Source organism: Malurus melanocephalus, unplaced genomic scaffold, assembly GCF_030028575.1.
Source record: "Malurus melanocephalus ecotype Western Australia unplaced genomic scaffold, MMel_1.1 scaffold_52, whole genome shotgun sequence".
NCBI classification, from domain to species: Eukaryota; Metazoa; Chordata; class Aves; order Passeriformes; family Maluridae; genus Malurus; species Malurus melanocephalus.
In genome coordinates this window covers 870156-884440 of record NW_026623284.1, presented here as the reverse complement: position 1 = coordinate 884440, position 14285 = coordinate 870156, and the positions used below count along the sequence as shown (strand labels likewise).

The window sequence follows — 14285 nt, the reverse complement described above, 5'->3', positions numbered from 1 at the left end:
GGAACATTAACCARCACCATCCCATGGAACTGGATGCTGTAAATGTGCTTAAACTGCAGTAACCTCAGCTCCTGAAGGGCCACTGCTACACAAAGGTGACACAGACCAACAAGGCTGTCAGTATCCGTCTCCAGAGAAGTGCAAAGTTCATAGAAGGAATTACACATTTTAATTAATAATCAAGTGACAACTCCTGAACAAAAAAATATGGCAAATTCTTTTAGAGACTGCAGCCAGGGAAGAAAGCACTGGTCTTGAATACTGGGAGAGCAGAGGAAAAGGCATTGAGAAAACATGAGGGAGGACGGGAAAAATGTTTACACAGACTGTTGGTACAGCTACTGCTGCCTCAGACAGCCTCAAAGCATTAAAATACACAAACTTTTTCTGCTTAAAAATAATTTTCAAATTCTTGTGTACATGTAATTTTAGAGAACTGGGCTTTCTTCCTTCCACTTGACAAAGTGAGACTTTGACCCCTTAAATACCAAATGCTTTTAACAGTTTGTCCRTATCTTCAATAACTCTACCCAGAGCTCTCATGAGGTTTCCTCTGGCCTAAATCACTAGAGGGTGTGAAAGAGCTGAGGACACTTCCACGAGAGCCCTTAAAACAAACAYGGAAAGAAATCTTACTTCTAGCACGAGCCAAACCTCCATCAGAGCACAGAACTGTAACACATTCCCGGACCTATTTATTGCAGTGTGCAATCCTGCCATTGGTTTCAATCGTCCTCTTACCGTTTGTTGGTGGAATGTATGGCCTACAAATGGTACAGTCAAAACCCATATCAGCTATGTTTTCCACTTCCTCCTCTGTGTTTAAGTTCTGACAGATTGCATGCATCCATCTAGAAATTAAGTGGGGGAAAAAATACAATTTAAAGGAAATAGGTGGTGTTTTAGGAGACCCAAGTATCAGTCTATGGTCCAAGTAAATGGGAAATAGTTGGTTAGTTTGAATTCTTTCAGGCAGAAACCACAGAATCAGGGTTTCCATATACAGCACCCTCTACAGTGGTGTGTGTTACATCCTGTATATGGAGCAGCAGATCAATTATTTCCCTCCACAGGAAGCAATTCTCTATAAAACAATCTCCCAAATAYGTTTTAGTAAGGTAATTTTCTCCCTATATGGTAATAACTTTAATTAGTTTATACAATCTAAACTAGATTTAGCCTTACAACAATGGTGTTGTGAGGTACATTAGTTTTATTTTTACAGGGCAGGGGGGAAGAGGCACAGAATGATTATTTAATTTGCCCAGTTACATAGTTAAGTCTGTGGTACAACTCGGAATGAACTACTAAGAGACTTTGGAGACTCAATATTCCAATATTCCTTACCACAAGACCATTTCCTTAATATCTATGCTTTTATATTGGGGGAAAAAAATTAAAATAACACTGAAATGGGAAAAACATGTGAAATATTAGAAATCCTTACCGATCACACTGTCTACACTGAATTATAAGCTCCTCATCCCTGTACATGCGGTAGCAGATTGGGCAGGTGGACAAACTTGCACAGGGAGCACACTGTGTGTAATTATTTTGCCATTCACATCTTAAACCTGGAGAAGTTGCTCCACAGTGTCTGCACCAAACACACCTGCAGAACAGACAACCAGCTCTATTACTCTCAGTTCACAACAAGATTGTTTCACAGCTCTAAAACTTTTCTACTTAGAAGGAGGTGAGTAATTAAGTTTTAAGTTAACAACATGTTTAACCACAAATGTTTAACAACATTTTTTATACTTTTTTAACAAAGTTCCTAATTAATAATTCCCTTCAAACTGCAAAAGCAGGCAGATGGGTTCTTGTAACAGCTCAACAGGTCAAAGGAGTTCCTGCTTCTAGTTGCCATTCACTTTGAGATCTGGAGACTTAACCATGTGAGAGGTCTGTTCTGTTTGTGTTTCACCCAAGTAAAACAAATGGTTTTCACAGGGTTTTATTTTGAGAACACTTGGGTGAGGCACCCAATCATTTTTCCAGCAGAATATTGGAATGAACGTTGCCATGAATGTAAATTCGAAATTTTTTTGCTAAGAGTTTAGAAAGAAAAATTTTGTCTATCTCTACTAACGTGGATTTTCACATGAAGAAGCAGCTCTAAGAGACAAGTTTCCCTAATAGACTTAAAACTGAATGAACAATTAAAAAGCACTTTGTTTGCTTTCTTTAATACACCTGACTTAGACACAATTAAAACCTTGTTACAGTTCAACTGACGTTGCAAATAGCAAGTGACAGAGAGAAGCAGGAGAGGCCAGCAGYCAGCATTTGTGACCCCAGGCCCAAACACACCATTTGCACTTCCATCCTCCCTTGGGCACGGTCTGCAGGGGTGGATCCAGGCAGTAGGTGTGGTAGCTGATGTCGCAGTCGTCGCACAGGAGGAGTCTCCCCGGATCTGTGGCTTTCCCACAGGCTTCACACACTGTGCACTCCAGGCACCTCCAACCTTTGCTAAGTACCACTTTAGTAATCTGCACAAGGCAAGGTGAGAATCAGTTGAAAACAGCTCAGTGAAGTGTGATCAAGGTGTAAATTAACATCTGGCTTGTGGAGCCGAGGATGCTCTTCTGGACACAACCACATCTCAAGGAGCTCTTTATTAAATTAGATTTTCTGAAGCTTCAATAAACAGGAATGGCTTAAACAGAAAGAAACTGTCCTTTCTACTCTCCTTAAAAACAGGTGCAGTGTTTCCCTTTTTCAGTCACCTGGGACTTCACCTGACTGCCAGGACTTCTCAAATATCATGGAAAGTGGCATGGCAAACTGCATCAGCCAATTCACTCAGGACTCTGGGATGCATCTCATCAGGTCCCAGAGACCTGTGTACATCCTGGTTCCTCAAAAGGTCACAAACCTKATCTTCTCATGTCATGATGAGACCACAGTGCTGGAGTTTTAGCCATCTGAAGCAAACAGCTAACTTACTGCAATTAATATATAATGCAAGAGTAGTATATAAACAAAAAGTCAAATTATAATTGCATGAAATATGCATATGGCATTTTGTAAAGTACGTGCAAAATAAAGTTTTGTGACATGTTTTAAAAAAAACTCCCACTTTTACATAGATGTACTTATATCACAACTGATGAAAAGTGAATAGTGTATATATTGCAGTAAATAGCTTATTTTGTGCTTGCTAGGTCATTTCACAACAGCATTCAAATTTAATTTTCACACATTTTCTCCTAGACTAATGAATGTAAAATGTATTAATTAACCACTCCAACTGCTGTCAATTCTGACAGCCAACAGGCAAATTGAATCAACTAAACCTTATGCCCCTAGTAAATGAAGATGCGGTTTAATTTTTTCTTTGTTTTTAATTCTGCTTGTATCTAGGTTTAAAGCTTATATCTCAAACTGTTATTTTAACCAACTACTGGATAATCAGYGCTATTTATGGTTGTGAAATTACAAAAAGGTCAATTTCTCTTGAGGCTATGCACACTATAAAATGACATTTAATTAAAGTCTTTCACAAGTTGCATACAAATAATGGTCACATTAGCTGATGAATATCTAACAAGTTAATGACTCCCCTAATTACCACAAAACCAAAGGCAGCATAGTGCTATTAAAGTACAACATGAAAACAGTGTAATCAAGTAATTTTTGTGTGCAACAATAGCACTCACCTTAATACTGACACAGTATGGATGGTAACACTGCCCACACTGGGAACAGGCCAGCAACCTGCCCTCAGCACCTTGGCCAAAACTCCCACAAACCACACACATATCCTGGAATGACAGAGAAGAGCAGACTCTCAAMATGTGCCACACACTATATTCTGAAAACATGTAACTGTAAAATCCAACTAACCTGCTGTAATTGTTGTGTAATTTAACTTATAACAAGGACATTCATTCACTTTTTTCTAATTACRAGCAGGGAAACAAAAAGAAAAATCTCACTATTATCCTAACCTGATGGAGAGTGAACTTGTCACTGTTAGAGAAGAGGACAACTGTATTATGCATTGAGTTTTCTTCCTCATCTTTAYTGGATGAAATATCCATGGTTGTGACCTATTAAAAAAACACAAAACATAAAYAGCATGCACATCGCATTTTCTAAGACATGAGACAAAACGAAACACACTCTAAGTTAAGAGTTATGCAGATATTTATCCATATAGTTTAGAAAACAGCTACTTCCATCAGAAATTACTGAATTCACATTTTCACGTCAGTACAAGCAGCATCAATATTTCAGCTTTACACACACTCTCATACTCTCCTTTTTTCACATTTAAGTATTACACCATTACACTTTGAAATGGAAATGGAAGGAAAGACATAGTCAAAGAAAGAAAAACACTAAGCAAAAATTGTCATACTGTGCCCAGGCTGCTCTGCTCCCTGCACGTAAACACCGAAGTTCTTTTTATCAGAAAGTTAATTGCAGCGACAGACTTTTGAGTATTAATTCAAAGAGCAGTTGCAGAAATGTAGTTTGTCCCATATTGCCTAAAATGTGGTTTAGCTAATGTTCCAAGTATGTTGGWGGAATAAGCAAGAGCTCTAAAGTTACTTGCTGTAAGCGGTTTCTTTATGAGGCTTATCTATCTTGACCATAAAAACTTGCAYTGAACTTGAAACAGCTGTTTTGATGTCAATCCACAAGCTCTTGACTAGAGACAGTAATTTTTCTTTTTCATCARGTGATTTTTATTCTGACCTGTCCTTTATTAATTCAGCATATTCATGTACAGCTTCTCAGGAAGAGAAACAAGAATAAAAGACTTCAACTGTGTTCTGACWTTCATRCGAATCTTGCAATACAGRATTTGMTAGTCATGAATTTAATCTAAGAGGCCCAACTATTATGTCTGAACCAGGAATATAAGGGCACRCAGCACCATGCAGAAAACCAAATGCATGATAGAAAAATGGAACTTTGTTTTACCAGCTGCTCCAATTACATAAATGTGGATTATTTTAAACACAGTCTAAGTCTTACACTGATAAATTCTGTTTAAATAATAATTTATAAGTTTTACAAATCCAAACGTAACTCTAGGGACAAATGCAAATATCATCACATCAGCTACAGGAATCCTTCTGATAGACGCTGAAACTCAGCATTTACTGAGAAACAGCTAAAAAGGGAACACATTCTTTATGTGTTTTAATTTCCAAGTATTTGAGAGCACTGCAGCACAACTGTAACTCACCAGCTAACTACATAGCACCTGAAACACCTCGATACCTTCAGGGACAGCACCTCCCTTGCCTGCTTTTCCACAGGTTCCACAACGTTCTTAAAACTGCACATTCAAAAGAGCAGAATTTGAAGGACTAAATCACTGCAACGTTGATGTTTGCTGAGCCCCAGCACTGCCCCACTGTGGGTTAACCTGTAGCCACCTTCTCCCCTGTTCCCAAGATACTTCCAAATTTCTGTGGCTGTCCACAGTCATGAAACCATGCTGAGTAAGAACCATTTTGTGCAAATTGACTGAAAACACTCCCATTTCAAACATTTATCTGGCAAAATGCTGACCTCTTGGTATTGCTAACTTCATCTACTCTACCACAAGGCAGCCACATCTCTGGAACTGTCATCCACCTGATGGCTCAAAGGATCAGATTTCCATAGGGAATTGTGGAGAGTGATGTCCATTTTGTATTTATAGCATGATACCTATCTCACTCTCCTCTGTTCAGTTACAAAAACATTTAGRAATTTTAACTATAAACCCCAGCTTCTCTTGAAGCACAGATTTGTGCTTTGTAACACCAAAATTATTATATAAATGCCCCAAATTAATTAAAGTGCCTGTGACTAGCCTAAGTGGAATTAATCCTGTATGTTTCAAATTACTGATTTGGTGAGGAATCTTGACTACCCAATGCTTCAAAAGAGAAAAATCATAGAGACAATTGYTCCTTTTTCAGATCATAAACACCAGAGTATTCCAAGATATTATTACATGGGCAGCTGAAAGTGTGACAATGACATATAAACTCAAACAGATCACACGTTAAGAACACAAAAAAGGAGTTCTAAAGAGAGTCGTAGGAATTACTTCACAAAGACAGAAAAATGTGTAAGTCCTTCTCTGAACARGAACAGGATGTCTCTCAAAATCTGCAGGGCTGGTTGGTAATCAGACTTTAAAAAGAACATTCAAATAGGAAAAGTCCACAGTGGGGAAAAAAAGCTACAAATTATTTTGCAGTCCAGATTTCCAAGTTTTTCATACCAAAATCCATTTTCTTATGAGGTCCAGACTAGGACTGAGTAGGATTTTAGAGTTTTAAAAACACTTCAAGTATTAAGTAGCTTAACTATCAACTGCAGTGAGCAATCACTTGCTTACAATCACTTCAGTRCTTCTGAAGAATGGGAGACAGCAAATGTAATGATTATTTTCTCAAGGGTTTCTGGACAGAAGCTGTGTACAGGATAGTAGAGATTCGATCACAACAAAGAACTCAAAATCACTGATATAATAATTTGTTAAAGAGTCAAGGAAGCTTTCATTATGGTAAACCATGATCTGTAAGGGTTCCCTGCAGTAGTCAGCAAGCATGGGGACAGGGCAATCTCACTGATGCAACATACTTCACCACCAAATTCTTCTGGCAAAGTTCTTCACCAATGTTACTTAAAAAATTTAAACTGACAGAATTAGAGGAATGGCCCTATACTGTCACAATAACACAAAATAAAGAGGAGAATAAATTAGCAGTTTTGTATATGGGAGAATAGCGCTGGTGGAAATCTGACAGGGCCTGTCTGCTAACAGGTGGTGATGCTCAACACACTCGTGCAATCTGAAAAGTCAAGTGAGAAGCAAGGTGACAGAGCTTGCCAACAGGGTTGGGGTAACTCAGAGCAGTAAAATCCAAAAGATAACTGTGAAGAAATGCACAAGAACTTCATAAAGCTGATGCTGGGCCATAAAATTGCAGATCAAAGTCTACAAAATAAAGAAATTAACATGACAAAATAACTGATACTGATGATCAGAAATAGGGAGTAGCTTCCACACAATGAAGCTCAAAATACTGGCATTCTCTGTATGAGCAAGCCAAGAGTGGAAGGAAAAGGAGGAGAGATGATGGAGGTCTAGAGAAACTGAGTGACATGGACAGAGGAGGTGAATTGAAAACAGCTCTCCACTCTCTCTTCTCTAAGACAACTGAGGGGCAAGCAACTAATCCAGCAGGCAGCCACTTAAGACTGTTGAACTGCAGATCTGAGCAAGGTTAACATGGCTTCCTAAAGCTTTTTTAAGCAAATGGGCAGATTTATGAAAGAAAGCTCCAACATGGGTTGCCCAAGACAAAGATGTCACCTTCTGTTCAGGAAATCCCCAAAGCCACAAACTGTTGAAATGTCTCCTTCTCCAGGCCTCTTCTGTTCTTGCACCAATACTCAGGTAGAACCTCTRCTCTGATCTCCTATGGCTGCTGTTACATTCCCATGCACAAACCCTGCTGTCTCCCTCCATGTTGCTCCAGTGAGTGCTGCCTTTACCCAGCGAATTGTGCACCAGAAGAAATGGAAGAAGTACTTTAAGACTCCCACTGTTGTGTCTTTAAATGGCAAGAGAAGTACAGAATTGCCTCAGGCCCAGTAAGCTGTACTGTTCTAGTTCTTCACCAAAAGCAGCAACAGCCAGGCTTCATCAAACACCCCTAGCTCCGTAGTGATCACTTGTTTTATGGAGTATTTTAATACAAGAATTACAGCTGACTAGAAYTGTTACATTAACAGACTGCAATGTGACTTTAAAAAAATGTCCTTACCCCTGGAATGACCACAGCCCCAACTCCATTCTTCAGTTTTGATCTTCCTCTCCCACCTCTTCCCGACAGACCTGCACCGCGCGGTCTCCGCTTCCCCGGGAATCCTGATCCACGGCCCTATTCAAGGTAAGATAACAATGAAACTGCAAGCTCAAGTTCTTTTCTAACACAGGATTCAAACTTGTTCAATAAATCTAGGAAAAAAGTAAGTAAAAAACCACTCTATGATTTCAGGTGAGTATGAGCACACCAAGGTATGGTCATTAAATCACTGCACAAATCAGTGTGAAATACCTWTAATTACTTACATGGCATAGTATGATCACCTTTATCACAAGTGAGAAAGCAGCCAAAACCAGGAATGTTTATTTTCCGCCCAGGAATAACTGGAAATATGGAACCACCCTCCCCCAGCTACAGAGTTTCCAAAATACATCTTTCATTTTATGATTCATKTCTCTTTTCTCTTTAAACAGTCAGCCCAGACAGTCATGGGAYTTCTGAACAGGGTCTGGACACTTGATTACTTGCAATCATACGTGATCTTCTTAAACTATGAATAATCAAGTGAAACCTGGAATTTATTAGGATTCAGTCCTGCTCACAAAGCAAAGTGGGAGCTGACTCCATGAAACTCTTTATTCAGAATATACAGAGAGAGTTTTTTATATTAATTCTATCAACTACACTCAGATCGACATTCCCCATGATGTGAAGTTTTTCTTACACAATATCCACTTATTTACAGACAGCTTTTTTCCTCCCTTCCTTATTTAAGATGCAGATGCAGAGTTGCAGTGCTGTGGAGTACTCAGCGTGTTCAATTACAATTATCCAAGTATGTTTTTAATAATAATTTCTTGYTCTTCATATTGAGTTAAGTTTGAAATTTTGGGGGTTTTTTTGTTTGTTTTTTTTTTTAATTTCAAAATGAACTGAGCACGAGAGGACTCCTAATCCTCCCTAATTACCTCCACAGAGAAAAAAAACATATTCATGTCCCCAAATTCTGGCTGACATATCAGGTATCTTTACAATGTGTCTCAGAGCCTCTAATCTGTGTAACTGATGATAATTATGGCATATACTCAAATAAGCACTGAGATTATTTATTGAATTTCATATATGTGAATAATCTTGCTTCCTAATAAAGCCTGAGTATGGAGTACAGAGTATGGGGTATCCAAACATTTGCTGCAAARTATTTTTAATACCAAAGCAAAATATTTGCTCCATAAAACAATGTTGATGGAACCATCAAAGCTCCTTGGCAACTRTGTCACCAACAGACATGAACAGCCTTTACTGACGGAGACAGGAGTTCCTTGCATGGAAAGCAGCATTGTGGGCTCAATATTCCCCACAGTATTTCTCAAATATTCCATCTCCCGCTTCAAAGAAGATAYAGAAGTTTATGGTCATAATGAAAGAGAAAATTGAAGGATCCCAATGTTAAAATTGTATTAACAATCCATCTGTTAAGRAAAACGGGAATTAAATTGACTCACACACCAAGTTAATGTAACACAATGATATCTGAGGAGTGAAAGGAAAGATGCTGCTGGAGGCTGAGGTATTTATATGTACTGAGGTGAAACAAAAAACAGCCTTAAATACCTATGGGGTTAATATATATGCACACATAGGACATACAATGATCATTTTTTAAGATGGAAACTCTTCTGACAAGTTTATTTTTTGTTTCAGACCAGGTATCAGTATTGTTATTTTCACACAAGTAGTAACASGAATAAACACATACTTGTATCAATGTTAATGCTGAATATTAAGCTGAAAATTAATGCTTAAAGCAGCAAAAGCTAAGCTGATGTCAAATTAAAATAAAGTTAGCATGARAGTTAAAGTGAGATGAACTTAAATMAYTGGGAAGCTACAGCTATTTGTCAGTTYCATAATTTAGCTCTTTTTGCCTTTACTTAAACCCAATAATTCTATTTTAGTTACTTCACGTGTCTTTAACGGCAAATGTCACTGTGGATACAAGTTTTGGTCCATCTAATCAGGTAGGAAAGTTGTTGTTTATTCCCCCATCAGCTAAAAACGATGTCACTTTGAATCCACTCTGCAAGATTTCTCCACAGCAAAAATTCAAGCCATCCCTCAGATCTCTGCTCCTTTCCATGCCTGGCTTACCTTACTGCCATTCTTAAAGACATTTTCCTTCTCAGGTAATTTTTTTGACAGCCACATAAAGCCAACACAAAAAGTGATGTACTCAGCACATACCAAATYTGGGTAATACCAACTATTCTTTGCCACTGAAAATCAAGGCAATGCCATCATAGTGTACACTCTGGAGAGCTCACATCTTTTAACCTGAAAGCTCCAGAGTTTCAATAATTTTTGGAGGCCTTAAACAGGAACAGAATGGAAGATTAATTCAGGTGTGAGATACAGAATTTTATCACTAATCTCTACAGCAGAAAGATAGCAATGGATACATGAAAATAAATTCAAGTTATTTACCACTTTGATGCTCCAAATGGCACTGCCAGGAAGCTGTCTGGATTTAAAAATGTCCCGACCTTCTGAAATGTCTGGGGACCAGGAAGGTGGGCTGACTGTATTATTGGTACTCCAAGCCCCCTAGGATACGGTAGGTGAGAAAATAGATGTATAAAACTTTGCAACATAAAAAAAAAAAAAAAAAAAAAAAAAAAAAAAAAAAAAAAAAAAAAAAAAAAAAAAAGCAAAAAGCAAGCAACAAAAAAAAATCTGAAAAGCAAAGCACATGCAGGCACATAGGCATTTCTACATTAACTTAAGTAGTCAATTAGTTCACTGAGTGAGTAGAAGGCGGGAAATTTTAAGGTTCTCATTGAAACATACCCTAAAACAAGTATTTACTTCCAACTGATGGTAAAGTACAACACAATGAGTTTTACAAACAAAGCTTAATACACATCTAAAGCAAGCAATCATAACAACAACAAATTACAAGCCTGAATTTTATTGCATCAACGAAGAAGACATTATTTTGAGGTGTTAACATCCCTTTTATATTCCAAGTCACATTTTGGAAGAAATGATGGCCTCAGTTGACTCTTAAGGCTAAACTACCCACAATCACAGCAACAACTAGTCTGAGAAGCAGGACAAACAAAAGGAATATGAATAAACCACTGGACAATAGAAAAGGAAAACAGCCATGGTAATCAACAAAGCAGCTCATTCCTGCAAATCTGACACAAATAAATCCTTATAAAACCCCACCACTGTATTTTCTTCACTCCACTGTTTTCATGTTATGCCATGGTATCACATTTTAACATGTTATTACGTCCATGTAATAATATACATCCATATGGTACCTACAAATTCTTTTTAACTAATTATTATCCCTATTTATACAGTTTGTAACCATAGTGAGATATTGTATGACTGACACTAAAAATAAGGCAAAATGAGAAGAAAATGTTAAGACAGACAAGTTAAAAAATGCTGAGGCTCCTCATAGCGTAATCTGTAAAAGACTTTCTCAAGCATGGAATAAAGGCTGCAGGAGACATCATAAATAACTTCACTGCAAATTTTTACATTATAGTAGTTAAAGGATAGTACATTTTCCTAATTCTAAATTTGTAAAGAGTGTAAAGAATACTGAGTACCAGGATCAGAAGCAGAACTGAAAAAAGCACAAATTTGGCTTCTCCAGAATGCTATTCAACAGCAGAATCACAGGGCTGATAAGGAATAACCTCACATACACAAACAGTCCCAACTAATTCATACAGCCACAACTGCTCACACAGGCAAGCCCAAACACATTTACACCTCTGAATATTGGGATGTACAATAATAAGCACCAAGGAAAATGAAATGGCTTAGCAAAGTTGGGGGTGGAGGGGATTTCTCTTCTGAAATGGAATTCTCCATCAATAATGTGTGGGAAATACATTTCTTGGGAATGAGCAACTCCATCCAAACAAATACTCATCTCGGGCTGTAAAGAGGTGTCTTGCTAACAGCTGCACTGACTGAAAACAGGGCTATCCCTAAAGCAATCTGGCACAACAGAGCCAAAAGAAAAAGTTTGTCAGTGACCTAAAAACTTATTTAGGGATAAAAGTCACATGGTAGAAACACCAACACTCGGTACAACCCACAGTGTGGACACAGGGGTATCAGCATAAATCTGCTTTCTGGGAGTTTAGCTCTGCCTGCATGAGAGAGGGAATATGGACAACACAGCCCTTAAAAAAATAACAATTYCACAATTCTGCCCATACAAGCAAGTAATTAAGACACACAGCCTACAAACTGCTGARTGTCTGGACCACCTGTGTGCTTGGCACAGCCCCTCAATGCCTCCCCTCTGCCAAGGGGTTTCCAAAACCCTCTCCAGATAAAGTGCTCCTGACAGCAACTGTGCAAGGGTTCAAGGGAGTGTGCTGGAATAAACGGTTTGGATTGGGAGATTTTGCTGTCCCAGTTTGCTCCTTGACTTCATTGGGATGATCACCAGGCAGACAAGTCAGCAGATCAAGAGGGGAATTGAAATCTTTACCGCCCTCTAAGAGGGGAACAGTGCTGGGCAGAAACCTGCACCTTCAAACATGAAGATGGACAAGTCCCTGTTCACACCCAGGGCACAAGGACAGAACACTTGTGACAGAACAGGGACATCAAGAACAGGGTGGAAGAAAAGGAGGTTTGACACACTAGTTAGCAACTACAGCAGCAGGTCTGTGGCACAGATTTACCTGAATGAAAGATGAAATTGAAACGTCATTGAATTTTAATTAGTTTCCCCTATACTTCTAGAGTTCATAATGCATGGTAAGTAACTGTTCCTATAAAATGGCAACTCAAAGGAAATCTGTATAGCARTACAAAGAAAACCTATCATAAAAACAATCTTTACATAAATCTAAAAAGGAGGCAACATGCTTACTTAGGGTCAAAAGTCAAGATTTTAAACATGCTGAAAATACTTCATCAGCAACTAAAATTACCTGCTCTTACTTTGGAGGTACAAGATTATTTTCTTTTTAAGAAGACAACTTTTCTAGTGATTAAGTATATTCAAAAGATTAAAAAGCTAAAACATTAAGTCTGAATATGAAATATTCAGTCTTGCAAAACAAAATTAATTGTATATGATTCATGAACCGTATTGTTAAAAATTAAATTGGAAATTTAATCCAAGTTTTATTGTAGATCAGTAAAATCTGAATTCTTGGTCAGATAAACTTAATTAAAAACACACATTTCCACAATACCACGAACAAATGAATTACATCAAAGAGATGCATTAATTATATTTTGGCTTTTAATTAATGCCTATTACCACACAACACTGAGGAGAAAGTTCTATTCAGTTCATTTACATCAGAACCCCAGCAATAATTATGTACTGTGACAGAAACAGGAAGTTCTAATTCTTCATCATATTCTTGAGTCCTCAAAATTGAACAACACAGCTGCAAGTAAATTGTAACAAAAGGAAACTCAATGTCAGCAAGGGTCAGGAGATCTCACTAAATTACCACTGACTGTGTTTAGCTGCTTAACGCTTTATGAATCCAACTGCAATTGCAAATGCACAAAGCTGGCTTTACAATTTAATATTTAATGAAATTTTAGAGTTGTGAACAACTTTAATCAGTTCTAAACAGCTCCCCTCATTAAAAAAAAAAAGAAACAAACCAAAAARACCCCAACCACCAAACATAAAAATTGTAACAAAACTAATTAATCCTTGAAAAAGACTATTTTTTTTGATCTTTTTTTCCCCAACATCTACCTCTACAACATATTTAGTGATACTATGTAGGTGAAGATAGCAAAAAAGCCCTAACACCCAAGACAGAGCACACATCCAAACCCATCACAATGCTCTCCATTTTTTTTGGGTCTTTAAAAAAAATCTCTTAAAACAACAACAGGAATTCAGTGAGTTGTGTAACAGTGGTAACCAACATCTTCATTATGAAAATTAAATACCTCTGAAMATGGTATTTCTCAAGGAACACACCATGAAATAATATTAAAATAATACTTATGATATTACAGAACCAGCAGAAGTTTATTATTTTTTAATCAAAATTATTTGACAGAACATTCTCAACTCTTTATCTACCAGTGTTTGAATGCCAAAATTTGTAATGTCTTCTATTTTTTGACCTAATTTTATGCTTTCCAGTACACAGGGCCATGGTAAAAATAACTTTCAAAATTTTCAAAAAATTTCAAATTTGTTCAATTCAGATACACAGGATAAACACCATACAATTTAACACATGTCTCCACAGAGAAAAAAAGTAATTTTCCTTGAGAAGATTTATCATTCAAACTAGATCTGTGTCAGATTAGTCTTAGATTAAACTGAGATGATGGTTTCTATTAAGGCTATTGCTTCAGAAAAAAATATAGAAATTATTAAAGAATGGTCCTGTCCCTGACATAAAGCTGCACTTTACAGGCAAATTGAAACATCTGCATTTCCATGGAGAAGATACTGGACAGACACAA

The 14285-nt window shown here is 37.4% G+C and overlaps 1 protein-coding gene across 13 annotated transcripts in view; it reads right to left on the bottom strand.

Moving 5' to 3' along the window:
- Positions 1-14285, bottom strand: part of KMT2C (lysine methyltransferase 2C) — a 189509-nt gene that overhangs the window by 60281 nt on the left and 114943 nt on the right. For 12 of the 13 annotated variants that reach the window (XM_057365380.1, XM_057365384.1, XM_057365382.1 and 9 more), the window contains 7 exons: positions 10278-10397; positions 7791-7907; positions 3957-4058; positions 3666-3770; positions 2314-2495; positions 1448-1612; positions 742-851 (listed from right to left, as the gene is read on the bottom strand). In XM_057365380.1, the coding sequence (XP_057221363.1) occupies positions 742-851; positions 1448-1612; positions 2314-2495; positions 3666-3770; positions 3957-4058; positions 7791-7907; positions 10278-10397 (901 nt within the window). The remainder of the gene's footprint in view (positions 1-741; positions 852-1447; positions 1613-2313; positions 2496-3665; positions 3771-3956; positions 4059-7790; positions 7908-10277; positions 10398-14285) is intronic. The other variant, XM_057365387.1, reaches the window with a different exon arrangement.